We start from the raw sequence: 15156 nt of genomic DNA on the forward strand, positions 1-15156 counted from the left end.
TTCTTTCTCCCTGCATTTTCAAGAACGGAACTATTCCAGAGCCTAAGCAGCTATTAGGAGAGTGGGACTAGTGGCTGCACAGGGAATGAATGAATGTACAGGGTTCCCACTTGCCCCATAAGGACTTAATTTAGCTCCTCAACCAGAAGCTTTACATTTGATTTGCAGTGAGGGGGCGGGTTTCTAATTTTGGTTTGACCCTCATGAAAAGGTGGACAGCTTCTGTTCTGGTTTTGGGTTTTTTTTGTTTGTTTTGTTTTTAAGTGTAGGGAGCACTTAAGTATTAGATAATTAGGGTAAGTCCTTGGAATGCCCCAAACAACAATTTCCCCTGTAAATCCAATATTCCCTACCTCTGAATGTCTTAAAAGAACTGCCACACAATTTTATCCAACCATTGCTTGCACAAAAATGCAAGGGGTTTACCAAGAACCTTTTTCAGACACACAGAAACTTGTTCCAGCCTTGTTGGGAAAATGAAGGAACCACTAAAAACCTATTTGTAGGAATGAAATGAGACTGTCAGTTGTCTAACCTAACAGACTGCCAAATTAGGTTTACAGTTTTGTTAATAGACTTTCACATGGCTGTTGAGAAGCAGAATTAAATTTTAAGCTTCTGATTGTAGCCACTTTGCTCCCCAAACACCCAACACTGGTTTCTTTCTCTAGCATCAAAAAAGGAAACCAAGGCACTAGAAAGTGAGCACACTTAAGTTTTGAAGATAATTAATCTTTATATTTTGCCTGAACTGTATATTTAACACACTAAAACCCACTGAAGAGGAAAATCAGCAAATTGAAAATTGTCCCATTAAAGATTTTTTGCAAACTGACAAATTTAATGATTTCTTTACCCCCCCCAATGCAATCACTTAAAGTAAGTCAGCACAATTTTGAATTAGCTCTAGAAATCACACTGAAACTATGTTACATTTACAAATAGTAAATTTATTATAGCTAGAATGAATTTAATTGTTCTCAGATTTGGCCACTTTAGCTCCGTTTAAGGAGGGGATTTTTAACAAAAATGCATTATAACTTGGTCAAGTTACTTACACATTAAAAAAAAAAAACTTCTAAAAAGGAAAACAAGAAAAGCAACCCTTCAGTTTCACATAATTAAAGAACAGGAGAAAAGCACGCAAGCTACATCATAGCTAAATTTACCAAACCAACCAAAGCCGGGGGGGATTTTCTCTTCTGATTATTGTCATAAAAAGGTCCACTGTCTTATATACACATGTGTATAATGTTACATTCCATCACTGTAAAAAGTCCCCTTTGCCCCCTCCCCCAAAAAAGTTTCAGTCTAGTCCCCAAACTTGGACAGCGGCGCTCGCTCCTGCTGCCGGTGCAGTTCGTTCTCCGTCAGCAGCTGGAGGTTCTCGGCGCGCAGCCGGTCCAGCTCTAGCTCCAACTCCCGAACACGCGCGTCGTCGCCGCCCAGCCGCTTGCTTTCCAGCCGCAGCCGGTTATTCTCGTCCTCCATGCGTGAGAGGCACTTCTCCAGCTCCAAGTACTCCTTGATGAGCTCCTGCTTGCTCATGTTCTGCAGACTCTCCGCGTGGTACCGCTCGTAGGTCTCCGAGAAGTCCCGCTGCAGAAACTCGCTGCCGTCTCCTCCCATCCCGTCGCTGCCCCCATCCTCCTCGCCCGCTTCTTCCATGAAGTCCTCGTCGCTGGTGTCGTCGGATTTGGCAGCGGCCCGCTTAGGGTAGAGACCGGTTTTGAGATCCGGCTCCTCCTGGTCGTGATCATCCATGAGGAACTGCGTTGTGTTATAGGGTGCGACAGGCTGGCCCTTGGCGAACATCTCAGCTCGAATCCTTGAAGCTCGCAGGCTCTGTTTCTCGTCGAACTTTTTCTTCTCTTCCCAGGTCAGCTTGTAGTACGGTTTCCAATGCCGCTTCTTCTTGGAGGGGCGTCTCCTATGTTTTTTCTTGCCCAGCTGTCTCTGCTGCTGTCCCCACGCCTCCTCGCCCCCTGCAGCAGGAGCCCCCAACTTGTTGGCCTCGGAATCATGACAAGGCTGTGCGAGAGACTCGGCCTCGGGCCTCGGTTCCCCCGCAGCCTCCGGCGGGGGGGCTCCGCCAGCGGACAAGTCGTCCCCATTCTGGCCCTTCTTGCCTGCTTGCGGGCAGCTAGGTTCTGGACGGACCGGGGTCTGCAGGGGAGGCGGCTGCGGCTCCAAGCTCCCTTCCCCCTCCTGCCCCGGACGGCCACCCGACTGGGGGGACGCTCTCGATTGCCACCTACTGTCCTCTTCGGGCACCCGCTCCTCCGCTCCTGGGGGGCGATCGGGGTTCCGCTCATCGTGAAGAGCAACAGCACCTGTACAGTTGCTAGTTTGAGGCTGGTGCTGGTATTCTGACAAGAGTGGCTCGGCCATGGCTAATAGAGTCCTCTTCTCGAAGTTTGAAAAATTTTGGCTGTAAGTCCTTAAGGAGAAGAGAAGGTTTCCTTTCCTTTTAAAAATGTCCAGCAGAGTCCTCTTCGGTCTGTAATTGCTGCAGTGACGCCTTTAGCCAGTCCTTCTGTAAACAAACTCCAAATGCAACTTGGGAGAGCTCAAGTCAGTAAAGGGTTAAGTGCCCACAGCGCGGCCAGCTAGCGGGTCCAAGGGGGTGCAGCAGCAGTAACAGTACGTAATGTGCAAAGGGGGTGGACCTCAAGCCTCCCCGCAGAGCGCCCCCACAATCGAGTTGGTGGGCAAGGAGATGAGGTTAAGTCCAACGGGTTAAACCCAGCCCCGAAGGGGTTAAAACTACCCGATGACGCTGCCTCCGAGGGCCGAATCCACAAAGGGTTAAATCCCCTGCCGCAGAGCCCACAAGGGGTTAAAGTCCCAGAGCCACCTCCTCCCACTTCCACGGGTGTCGCTCCAACCCGAGCTCCCAGTTCCCTAGGCCCGGCCGGAGCCTCAGCTGAGGACAGACAAACTCATCTCCCCCTTAGCTCGATGCTCGGCTCTGCTCAGATCTCCACCGCCTCCTCCTCTTTTCCTCCCTCCCTCCTCCCCCCTCCGACAGCAACTCTTCCGCCTCCTCCCCCCCAACTTCCCCTCCCAACCTGCCTCTCCACCTGCCAACTTCCAACTGCTGTCTCCAAGCCCTCTGCGCTCCTTTTATATAGAAGCCTGTCCGCCCCGCCCATGCGCATGCGTAACGGAGTTCCCATGTCAGGAAGCTGGGAGTCGTAGTTCCCATCCCTCAGGCCCGCCGTCCTAGCGCGCCGTGCGACGTAGCCAATCCCAGAACGCGCAGGGGGCGACTTCCAGGCCTCCTCCTTCCATCGCATAGCCCTCGCTAGAGAAACGTGGGTGACCATTGGCCAGGAGTCGCACGTCTCGCCGAAGAAGGAAAGCCAATCGCAGAGAAGATGGGGCGGGCTTTGGACCATACCATTCTGCTTTAGGAATACGAGAAGATTCGATGGCCTCTGAGGGCCTACACAGAATATTTTTATGAAAAGGTGCGTTTTAAAGGGTATTATCGTATTATGTCCTCAGCGGAAGGGTTCCGAAGGTTATAAACATTTGTTAGCTAAAGCCAAAATGGTTTATCCCTAAAAAGTAGTCCCTACAGTGTAAAAGAAGATTAAATCTTATAAAGAGAGATGTTGGCCTATGGCTAATAACTGTCGATTCTTAAGATTACAGGAACGGGCTGCAAGATGTGTGTGGTTAATGCCTGGGGCTGACATTTGCGGAAGGATATTGTGAACGCATTTTGTAAGACGAAAAGCGTATGAAGAAGTAAACAAATGAAGAATAAAAAGTGCCGCCTTAAAGGGACAGTGTGACTGCATTAGTGCAGCAACCCCGGACTAGGCCTCGGAGGATGAGAAGGCAGGTTCGAGTCCCGGATGACTTCCACCCTCTGGCCTTGTTACCGCTGGACCAAAGTGGCCGATCCCCAGCCCAGGCCTACTCTTTCAGGGCCGCGGCCACCCGAGGACCAGTGCAAAATGGTGGGCCGGTGGGTCGTGACCGAACCTCTTGCCTGGGTGGGGATCCGGGAAGCGCGGGGTGTGCACCTGGGGCTCCCAGAAGACCCGGGGTGGGAAGGCCTCGCCCCGGGGCTTCAGCTTCCCTCGAAGAAAATGGCCTCCTGGGGCTGACTTGGTCTCTTCACTTCCGAGCTGACTGGGAACATTTCCTGAGCTCAGACAAGACAGTCTGGGCCCGCTGATGGACCTCTTTGGGGGGAGGCGGGGGAGCAGGTTCAAAATTAATCCTGAGTTTAAATAATCAGCCATGGCTAGCCGAGAGAGAAGGGCTCTTCTTCATCAATGGGCGCTGGGCAGCACTGGGAGGGAACGGAACCAGAAGCTTCCCCAAAGAGGAGGTCTTGCCTGGAAATGAGGGCAGGGGGATGCTGGCCCAGGACTTTGGGGGTAGACTCATGGGATAGGGAAGGTGGCACAGTCTCCTTGAGAAAATTCTCCAGATTCCGAGCTCCAGCCCGGAGAACAGGGTCCTGGGGTAGCCCAAACTCTGCTCTAATCATTTAGGCCCAAAATCTCAGTGTAGTAACAGCCTCTCCCTCTTGCCACACACCCGTGACCCATTCATATTTCTTAATAGCAACATCTTACATTCATTCAGACCTCTTTCTAACGTACAACAGTTCTTTACGCAGGATCACTTGACCCCACCACAGCCCAGTGAGTTAGGGTAGGAATGATTGTCTCCATTTTAGAGATAAGAAATCTCTGAGACTATGAGAAATAAAGTGACTTGTCCAAGGTCACATGACAACTAAGTGACAATTCTTGCTAGAACGAAGGCCTTTGTGACCCTTGAGTCATTTTTCTTTCACAAAAAAATTCCTTTTCTCAAGAACTTTGGAATTAGTTCCTTTCCATTTCCAACAGCTTTAGCTTAATTAAAGCCCTCATTTCTTCATTTAGCAAACATTTGCTAGGAAGAATCAATGATGAATAAAATGCCATCCTTGCTGCTCATGGACAGTGTGGAGAGGCCATTAAATCACGCTGAGCCAAAATGACAAATGAAGAAAATCCTGGCAAAGACCTTGTGAACCAAGCTGCTCAGGAGTTGGGAATTGTGGACAGGATTCGTGGGGGACTTGTCTTCTTGGCTCCCTCAGAAGGATGAAGGGATTTCAGGCCCAGTAGCATGAAGAAGGGCATTCTGTACAGAACAAGCATCCTGTCCAAAGAAAGGACTCGTCTAGAACTCAGGAGTGGTTCCATGGGGAAGTGGTGCTGGGCATGCCCCAAGGGAGAAGCAAGCAAGAATGCCAGCTGTTTTGAAATTGACCACTCCAGTTCCTGGGCTTCCAAAAACTCCCTGCATCTGGAAAAGCTGCTGTTCTTTGTGCTCCTTCATCAGTCATGCAGGAGACCCCCCTGTGAGCAAGAGCTGCCCCTCACACTGAGAGCTCCCTGAGGAAGAGAGATTTTGCAGAGAACTTGAATGGGAGTCAGAGATCTCTTTAACTCCCAGAGGACTCCTGGGTACCCTCATTCAGGGGGATTGAGAGGTACAGCTGAGCCCAGCCACCCTCAGTTTACTGGAGAGGGCTCATCTGTCACGTGTGGGGAGTGGTGGGCAGAGTGATAGGTTGTGGAATTCTAGAATTCCGCCAAACAAGAGGCCAGGCACCTTGATATTAGCTGAGTTTTAACCCACTGCCAAGTATTTTACATGACTTGGGCACGCCTGGGTGGCTCAGTCAGTTGTGTCTGCCTTCCACTCAGGTCATGATCTCAGAGTCCTGGGATCGAGTCCTTCATGGGGCTCCCTGCTTGGCCGGGAGCCTGTTTTTCCCTTTGCCTGCTGCTCCCCCTGCTTGTGCTCTCTCTGACAAATAAAATCTTAAAACAAAAAACCCAGGACTGCCTTAATGATGAGATCTTCATCCTTATTTCACCAACAAGGCAACCCAGGTTCAGAGAAGTTAAGGATCTTGCCCAAGTCCCACAGCTACTGTACCCTTTCCTGCATCCCTAGCATCACTTTGGTCCCTCTCCTGCTGTTGTCCATCTGTAACACAAGGGTTTATTCAGTCTCTCTGCCCCTGGGCTGGACCGTAGAGCACCTGGGCCTGTGTGTCTGCCCAGAGGGACGCCCTCCCCACCTTGAGAGGAGGACTGACAGAGTGACTGAGGTTCCCAGTGGATCAAATTATAGCCAGCCTTGGGAGCGGTCAAGGCCAAGGGCTAGGGGCGGATATACGGAACTCAGGAGTTTAAGGGTCTCCAAGAAGGGGCTTTCAGAACGGCTTCTTCCTCACCGGGGGCGGAAGGTCCTGGGGCCCAGGCGGTGGCAGCTGCAAGGGCCCAAGGCTGCTGTGGCCCTCTGCTGTTGGGGCCCTTGACCAGTGGCCTCTCCCGCGCTGAAACTAGAAGGCGCTCAGAGTGGCGGGTTCTCCACCGAATACCGGCCACTGCTGGAGGGGGGGGGGCGGGGAGCAGGGCGAAAGGGGAGAGGGAGCGACAGAGCTGTCGCATACCACAGGGAGACCAAGGCCGCCAGGCAGTGAGAAAAATAAGTTCGGAACCCGAGCAACCGGCGGCACCCACAGTCTGTGCCCACGCGGGCGCTCTGCCCACCTCGACGGGGGCTCCCGCCCCTACTCCTCAGGGCAAGGCGGGGACTAGGCCCCCGCTGGGTCTTGGCCTTCCAGAAAGTTCCCTGGGAAAGCCTGAGCGCGGAGGTCACGGGCGGGGGCACCGGGAGCGAGCAGCTGTGGAGGGGGAAGCGGGCGGTGGGCACTTCCGGGGCGGGGGGCCCGGGGCCCCATCCTGACGGCCCGCGCTCCGGCCAACGAGCAGCCGCCCTTCTCTCCGGGCGGGGATGGCCTCCCTCTCCTCCGCACTACCCTGCTCCGCCGGGCGGGGGGCGGAGCCGTGCTTTGGCCCCACCCCCGGCGACAGCGGCGGGCCCCGCGCCCCTCCCTCGGCCGCCCCGTCTGCTCTCCACCCCTGCCCCCTTCGGCCCCGCGCCCCTGTGCTCCCGGCTCCTGTGCCGGACTCCCGGGACTGTCCTGGGGGCACTAGGGGAGAGGCAGGGAAGAGGCTTGTGCCTTGCGCGCCCGGACCCGGCTTCCCGCCTCACTCCATGGGGACCCAGACGGTAGAAGATTAAGGTCTTATTTTATTTAGTGAAACATTCATTTGTAAGTGAATCTTCCCCGAAGACGTCCTGAGTGTGTGTGTGTGAGAGCAGTGGGAGGGAGGCCGGCAAAACGGAGCTCACTCCCCTCCCCTCCCCCCCAACGTGGCCGGGCCTTCTGGCCTCACTCCTCAGCCTCTCAGCCAATCATTCTTCCCGGTCCCAGCCCAAGTCCCAACTTGCCCAAGAGCTGGCCCTCCACCGGGAGAAGCTGGGGTGGGAGAAGAGTCAGGTGACCCAGAGGGAGGGGAAGGCAGAGGCTGAGACCGGGCAGCCCCGCCTCCGAGTCACGGCCAACCCAGAAGCGGGGACGTGCACCACTCCCACACCCTCCCCAGGGAACCTGGGTGTTTGGGTGGGAGGGGAAACGCGTCCGTGTGAAGTCGCGGGGGAGGATGGGCTCTTAAATGCCCCCCGCCCAATACGGGAGCGGTGCAAAGGCAAACACTGGTTGGGGGGGACAGAGTTAATGCTGTTCCTCTCCTAAACCCTAGGAAGGCTCAGGGCACAGCAGGACAGGGGGCTCATAGCCACCTCAGTTGGCTGCAGAGACCCCTCCACTGAGAGTCACCTCTTCTGGGTCCGAAACTGTCGGAAGAGCCACTGGACGATGAAGGGCCACAGGAGGAAGAAGAGCAGCGTGGGACCCGAGAGCCTGAAGGGCCGAGGCCGGGCACTGGGCGGGGTCCTCTGCTGCCAAGAGGGAGGGAGTCAGGGACCAGCCCAGGCTTCAGCACCGACTGGGGCCTCTTGAGGAACCTGCTTCCAGAACTAAGTGGGAGCTTCGTCTGGGGGACCTGCCTCCCTAAGATTGTAAGAACTGGGGCAAAGCAGGCACTACACCCAAATCTGCAGAGATCTTGGGGTTCCTAGTGGGTCCCTGACAGCCGACCTCCAGACATCCTCCTCCCAGGACAATCCCAGGTGCCGGAGAGACTGGCTTCTAGGCTGTCTCTTTCGGGCCACTGTTCGTAGGGCATGAGCACCCAATATGATAAAGGATGTACCACGTATTTCAAACGGTGCTCAGATTTTCGTTTCTCAAAATCATTCTCTGCTAAAAAGAGCCAGGACTCCTTGGAGAAGTGGCTAATTCCAGGTCTGGAGCAGAGAAAGTCGAGGTGAATGTGGGACATCTTGTACCAGAAAGCAAGGAAGCTTTTAAAGATTAATGAGGTCACGTTATGAGAACGTAGGACCCAGCTCGAAAGGGTCTCCATTGACCAAAATTGTGACAATGTAAGCATCACAAAGAAGTTTCTGTTGATTGAAATACTGAATCTTTAAAATCCATTAGTCCATAATGATATGCAAAGGGAAAGTTGGAAATTTGTCACTATTGAGGTAGCCGTTAAATCACTCCTCACTTTAAAATAGGTCATTAAAAAGGAAGAATTAAGCCTTTATTTTGCCTTTCCATAAGGCACCGAACTTCAGGGAAATCCTGGATGACACGCTACAGAAAAGTGACACCTAAGATATGATAAAGGAATAATAAGGACACCTGGGTGGCTCAGTTGGTTAAGGAACTGCCTTCCGCTCAGGTCATGATCCCGGACTCCCGAGATCGAGTCCCACATTGGGCTCCCAGCTCCACGGGGAGTCTGCTTCTCCCCCTGACCTTCTCCCTTCTCATGCTCTCTCCTACTCTCTCTCTCTCAAATAAATAAAATCTTTAAAAAAAAAAAAGGAATAATAAAATTTAAAAGTCAGTATTTTTTTGCCCAAATAAATTATTGATCCAGGCAAGGATTATCCATCAATTGTCAAAAATCGCAGGGCCGGGGTGCCTGGGTGGCTCAGTGGGTTAAGCCTCTGCCTTCGGCTCAGGTCATGGTCTCAGGGTCTTGGGATCGAGCCCCACGTCAGGCTCTCTGCTCAGCATCGAGCCTGCTTCCTCCTCTCTCTCTGCCTGCCTCTCTGCCTACTTGTGATCTCTGTCTGTCAAATGAATAAAATCTTAAAAAAAAAAAAATCGCAGGGCCAGTGGAGTGAATGGGGGAGCTGGACATTTCCTTGGCTCCAACAGTGATGGGACCCAACTGTCACCCCTTCATCCATGCTAGTGTCCATGCGAGATTCATTCATGGCAGGACATCTACACCTGTGTCCCCCCAATGTGAAGAACATCACGTCTGACATAATCTGGTCATGTAAACTTAGCCAGCCATGAGGATGTCATCGGAAAGACCCAAAAAGGACCATTCTCCAGGACCACAGCACTGGCCCAGTCCCGATAAGTCAGTAGCAAGGAAGTGGGGCTGGTCTAGATGAAAGGAGTCTTAAAGGACAGAAGAACCCATTGCAGCACATGCCGCCCAGGGACTGGACGGACAGAGTAGCTGGCAAAGGCCATTTCGGGACTACTGGGAGATTTCAGTTTGGAGCGAGGATTTGACGGTACGAAGGACTTGGGTGGGCTAAAATGTTGTCGTTTGGGCTAGGTAGTAGAATGTTCTTATTTTTAGAGCTGGAAAACCAGCTATTTTGGGGTGGAAGTCTTTAAAATCTTCGGCATGTAAAATTAGCTAAAGGTCACATAAATGAGAAGGCCTCGAAGGGGTGGGCCTTGAAAGGTGAATCTGAGGCAAAATCCCTGCCCCCTGGCTGCCACCCACGGTGTCAAGGGGGTCAGGGGTCACTCAGGTGAACCCCCACATCCAGCAATTCATCAGTCTCCTGCCCCCGTGACCCCAGGCGTCTCAAGAACAAGGCCCACTCAGAGTCCACGGTGAGTCCCGGCTTCCGAGGGAGACAGACCTGGGGCCACTCCCAGCTCCATCACTTGATGTTAATAATAATGGTAATAGTATACAATGGACCCCACTGGAGAAGACCTTCCTGGGGAGGGGTGGTTGGGGGGTGCATTATCTCATCTAACCCTCACAGCAGCTCTGTGAGGTTCCTCTGGGCTGGATTACCTAGCCTTTCCGAGATTCCGTTTTCTCTTCTGTAAAAGGGAGATAAAAAGCAAACCTAGTTCATTGGGTTGTGTGGATTAAATGAGATAATGTTAAGTCCTGTGTTTGGCACTCAGTAAGGGCTCAGGGAGCCGACGGTGCAGGAACCCAGGAGCCCAGGAATAAGGGACAAGCAGATCTAGAAGTAGAGGGGAGAGAGCGAGGGGTGCACGGGCTGAATTGTTTGGGAGCAAACCCTAAATCTGGGTCCTGACGAAGGGACAACAGGGACCTCTAGCCCCTGTGCAAACAGCTGGCATGTCCTGGCCTTCCAGACTGTTGGAATTAGCCCTCCTGCTCAGTTGCTCTTCCGGCAGAGGGAAGGAAGAGCAGGAAAGGAGGGCCCTTCCCACTCCCCCTTCCAGGGTGGGAGCACTTCAGTCCCCTGGACTGTGCTGCCTGTGATAACACAAGCCACACCACTCTCTGCAGAAGTCAGAGATGTGGGCAGCTGGGGAGTTAGGACAAAAAGACGGAAGTGGCTCCAAGAGGGGCCTGGAGTAGAGACCCGCAGCATTCTGCCTCAATCATGCCCTGGGCCTTGGGGGCGGCTCACCTGCTTCGGGAGGCCAGACGTGCTCTCCAGGCTCTGCAGTCTCGCCTGGACGTCCCGCATGCTTTCTTGCAGTGCCCGAACTGTCCCCACCAGCCACGTGTCCAGTTCCTGGGGCCCCAGCACGCTGCCCTCTGCCCAGCACAGACACACAAGGAAGGGGACTCAGGAGGCAACTCAGCTAGGGACAGGATGGTGGTAGGCCAGGGCAGGTCTGGGGCAAAGTAAAACTAGAGAGCAATCCCTTGGAAAGTGTCCCTCTTATAAAGTCCATCCGAGTGGCTGAGTAACAGGCTGCCACGGGTTTGAATCCCAGCACTGCCACTTAGCTGTGTGACTTTGGGTAAGCCAGAAACTTCTCTGAACCTCATTTTGTCATCTGAAAATTAGGGGAAGAGGTCATTGCCTTCACAGGGCTGCTTACTCAGAGGAATAAAGGAGATAATATTTATGAAAGTGCCCCTTAAGAGGCATGGCACACTGGAAGTTCTAGAAGGAGATAAAGCAAAAATCACTGTCCTTTGACAGTCTCATATGGGAAGAGGACACAGAGAGGGGGCCAGGCAGGGACTTTGCCCATCCAGGTTGGTGTCTGGCTATTTGGCAAATGCCCAGTGCCAGACTTTGACCTCTGCCCCAAGAGGGCAGTCAGGGGAAAGCCAGAACCAGAGGGAAGGGCAGAAGGGGGTGAAGGGTCGGCAAGGGCTCACCTCTCTCTTCAGGGAGCCTGGAGCTGTTCTGGGTGTCAGGCTGTCCTCCAGGGGCTCCCTTCTGCTCTGTCCACACCTGCTGAGATGAGGCACAAGATGCCAGGGTGGAGGTCGAGCAGCTGGGGGGCAGTGGGGTGGGGAAGGCAGGGAACCAGGGGTCGTCTCACCAGCTCAGGCTCCAGCTGCTCCAAGGAATCACAGAAAACCTCAGAGTCCAGGTCCCTAGGTGGCTGGGACTCTGGGCAGGGAGAGAGGTAAAATTAATGACAAAAGGGAGGCCATGGAAGAAGGAGAGGGGTGTACAATGGGACAGAGGCACGTGTTCAGGGGACACTAGAGACACTGCCACAAGACGCAGAGATGGGTCCCAGGAGCGAGGTCCCGGAAGTGGAATCCCAGAACCTGCCCCTGGGCCTTTGCACGGACAGCAGGTCTCAGTATCTGTGGGTATGGGGTGTAGCATCCAGCCTTCTCCCCTTACCCACCCTATTGAAAGCCCCCCACCCACCCCTGTTCTGGGTTTGGCTCTCTGCCCCTCCAGCCCAGGCACTAACCTGGACTTGGGGGTGCTGGTTTCCTGGGGAGGCAGGGAGGCTCGGGGGCATCCCCAACATCTCCATTCAGGGCCTGCTCTCTCCAGCCTGCTGAGACACAGCACCCAGAGGTGGGGGTGGGAAGAGGCTGGTGCCTCCCAGTGAGACTGGCTCCTGCTCCCCATCAGTCATGAGCTCTGTCTGAGACCCACTCCATCAGGGGCACTGGTTGGGAGTCCCTACAGGGACATCACCTGGGGCCCTCTTCCCTCAAATCCCCCCCCCCAACTGAGCAGCAGCCCCCTCCGCCTGGACCTGAGGAAGTTCACTCAGCACTTGTGGCGCTCACAGCCTGGAGGCCTGACCTGTGACCCTTCTCAGGAAGGTTTCCGGGGGCCTTGGCATATCAGGGATCACCTGGTACAAGGGCTCGAAGTAAGCAAACATGTCCTCTGCCACCTCGCCCAGGGGCACTGTGTCGATCACCTGTGGGGGAGGAGGTCTGTTGGGTAGGGGCTGGTCCCTCCTACCACTGTCCTCCTATCCCCCCTTGAGCTGGATCTCCTCCGCCCTGCTCCTGCCCTGTCATGCCCCTCCACCCTGTGCCCAGTCAGAGACCAGAGACAGGCAGGGCTGGGGACAGAGCATGAACGTGGGAATTCCTTCAGGTGTGTCAATGTGCAGGAAACATAATGGGGGTCAGTCCCGGAAGGGCAGAAGACAGGCCACCTAGCTGGGACCTCGGGGACAGAAAGAAGCCTGAGGCCTTTCCCTACCTTCTGTGCCACCAGCTTCATCTCAGTGATGTAGGCAGACATGGCCTCCTCCCTGCTCATCTTGCCCAGGCTGTTCCAGGCATCCCTGAGGGCAGAGAGCTGTGAGAGGCTGGTTGGCAGCTGAGGCTTGTTTGCCCTGCCGGTAGGGAGCTCACCACTTATATCGTCCAATTGGGTCCCAGAACCCGGGCCGGGGGACCAGGCAGGGTCCCATGGTAGCTTGCTTGTAGTAGCTGTAGAATCTCAGCATCTCTTCATAGGACGGGCGGTAAGAGCCTAGGCAGGTGGGTGGGAAGTAGAAGGCAGAGCATCACCCCTAACTCCAAGAGAGTGGAGACAAACCTGGGGCCACTCCCAGCTCCAACACTTTTGGAGGTGGGGGGAGAACCACCCTTGTAATGGGCAGAGATGGCGAGATGAGATCCCCAGAGTAGCCCAGGCAGGTACTTATCTGCATCAACTGCAGGGATCAGAGGCAGACCCCAATCTTGTAGACCCCCAAAGGCGGGTCCCCGTGCCCTCACCATTCTTAGGCAGGTTCTGAATGACACTGACAGCGGCCTGAAACTGTTTCTGGTAGTCCGGTTCTGGGCTTTCATTCTCGGTACCCATACCCAGTGGCTCCGAGCTCAGGGGACCCACTTTGGAGTGATTCTGCAAGAACACGCCTCCGTGTGAGCAGACCTCCACGGTCCACTCCGGCACACACCTCCGGACGCCACTGATCACTTTCCAGCGGGCCGAGCTAAGCTCTAGACCCGAGTGAGACACCCCGGGAGGTCTGAGAAGGCTACTTTTCCAACCCCAGGGGAGCATGGGTGGGGCCAGGGTGGGCGGAGAGGACCCTGGTGGGTGGGTGGAGGCAGGTGCCACGGGTCTCTGTCCCTCCCTCTCTAGATGCACCTCTCCAACTCCTAAACAGGAGAATGGGCAAGCCAAGAGAAGTCAGGGCGGGGTCAACAGTCTCCCACTCTGGTCCCCCACCCGCTCTGCCCTGGGGTCCCCTACCCCAGCCGCTCGGCTGTCAGGCACTCACCCGGCAGCGCCCACTACCCGGACCTAGGTCCTTTGTCGCCACTAGCCGGAGGCTTCCGACTGACCTCCCGGCCTATTCTGACCGGGATGTGGACGCAGGGGAAAATTTAAACCAATGAGAAAGCCCGTTTCAGCTTCTTTTACTATACCTCAACCACTCAGGGCGGTCCTTTCAAGATTATGCAAATAGTTTAGCTGTGCATCTCCCAATCAGCCGAGGCATATCCGCGGGCGGGCTCCCCAACCTTGTGGGGACCATAGGCGGGAGGAGGCGCCACCTGGTGGACATAGTAAAACGACGCAGAGTCCTCGCTCCCCCTGGTGGAAGCCCGCTTCGGTCCGCTGAACCCAGGTCCCGCAGAACCGACCCACCCAACTGAGTTCCTCAGGCCCTTCTAGGCGCTGGGGATAAAAAAAGGGAGTCATGCCCTGGAGGAAGAGGGGGTGCTGGAGGGGTTCTGCAGGAGGGGCATTGAAAGCTGAGTTTTGGAACGCGTAAGTGTAAGCCAAGAGAGGAATGAGGAAGGTCATTCCTGGAGGAAGGAATTGCAGGATCAAAAATGCAGAAAGAATATCCCGGGAGGGGTGAGGACCCAAACCAGTATGCTGGATCTCTCGGTCGAGGATATCTGAAAGTGGGCTAGAGCAAGTAGGTGGCAAATCTAGGTCCTGAGGAAGTAAGCTTTCTTTCTTTTTTTTTTTTTAAGATTTTATTTATTTATTTGACAGAGATCACAAGTAGGCAGAGAAGCAAGCAGAGAGAGAGGAGGAAGCAGGCTCCCTGCTGAGCAGAGAGCCCGATGCGGGGCTGGATCCCAGGACCCTGGGATCATGACCTGAGCCAAAGGCAGAGGCAGAGGCTTTAACCCACTGAGCCACCCAGGCGCCGCGTAAGCTTTCTTTTTGAGATGCCATGCTCTTGGCCGCCACCGAGGGGCGGTGTGCGCCCGGCTCTCCGCACCCAACCTGGGGCAGCTGCGGCAGACAACACTAACACGGTTGGTTTTCTGCCATCCCACCCTTCGAGCACAAATATTCTGATGGTGTCACATGAGACGGCCACCAGGACCCACACTCGACGCTCACCCACAGGTTGATGTCACGGACACCTACACAGGTCACGGCGGCCTTCCCCGGGGCAATCGAAAGCCCGCTGGGGCGCCAACCCATCCAAGCCCTCTAACCCAGAATCGGAGTTCAGCCGGGGATTCTAGACTTAGTGCTCCCCCATCTTCCCCACTTTGAAACTTCTGAAACCGAGGGGCCAACACCTGGTCTGGCGCGGAGAGGGTTAATCCTATGACGTCATAGCCAGAGCCTTCCTACACCCACCCATCCCTTCCCGCTTCCCCACCCCTCCGGTTTGGGTTGCCCTCCCGCCTGGCTCAGCTCTCGGGGTTCTCTCGGCTTTCCCGGCAGGCCCGAGGACCCTCGGCCCAGGATGAG

General features: G+C 54.7%; 2 protein-coding genes across 5 annotated transcripts; both read right to left on the reverse strand.

Moving 5' to 3' along the window:
• Positions 1–929: 929 nt before the first annotated feature.
• On the reverse strand, positions 930–3082 carry LOC111158188 (hexamethylene bisacetamide inducible 1). Its single transcript, XM_022520100.1, has one exon. The coding sequence runs from the start codon at positions 2389–2391 to the stop codon at positions 1312–1314; it is 1080 nt and encodes a 359-aa protein (XP_022375808.1). The 5' UTR covers positions 2392–3082; the 3' UTR covers positions 930–1311.
• A 4032-nt stretch (positions 3083–7114) lies between these two features.
• Positions 7115–13773, reverse strand: LOC111158200 (acyl-CoA binding domain containing 4). 4 transcript variants are annotated; one of them, XM_022520119.1, is made up of 10 exons: positions 13712–13773; positions 13200–13329; positions 12831–12951; positions 12676–12760; positions 12265–12385; positions 11921–12007; positions 11534–11604; positions 11367–11442; positions 10660–10790; positions 7115–7833 (listed from the first exon to the last, which is right to left on the reverse strand). In XM_022520119.1, exons 2-10 carry the CDS (start codon positions 13285–13287, stop codon positions 7711–7713), a joined length of 903 nt encoding a protein of 300 aa, XP_022375827.1. In that variant the 5' UTR covers positions 13288–13329; positions 13712–13773; the 3' UTR covers positions 7115–7710. The 4 variants fall into 4 exon arrangements, with proteins under 4 accessions (XP_022375827.1, XP_022375825.1, XP_022375826.1 ...); XM_022520117.1 differs by having other exon boundaries at positions 7115–7836; XM_022520118.1 differs by having other exon boundaries at positions 11367–11445.
• Between the last annotated feature and the right edge of the window lie 1383 nt (positions 13774–15156).

The sequence above is a fragment of the Enhydra lutris genome, unplaced genomic scaffold (assembly GCF_002288905.1).
Source record: "Enhydra lutris kenyoni isolate GAN:26980312 unplaced genomic scaffold, ASM228890v2 scaffoldscaffold57, whole genome shotgun sequence".
In the NCBI taxonomy this organism is placed as follows: Eukaryota; Metazoa; Chordata; class Mammalia; order Carnivora; family Mustelidae; genus Enhydra; species Enhydra lutris.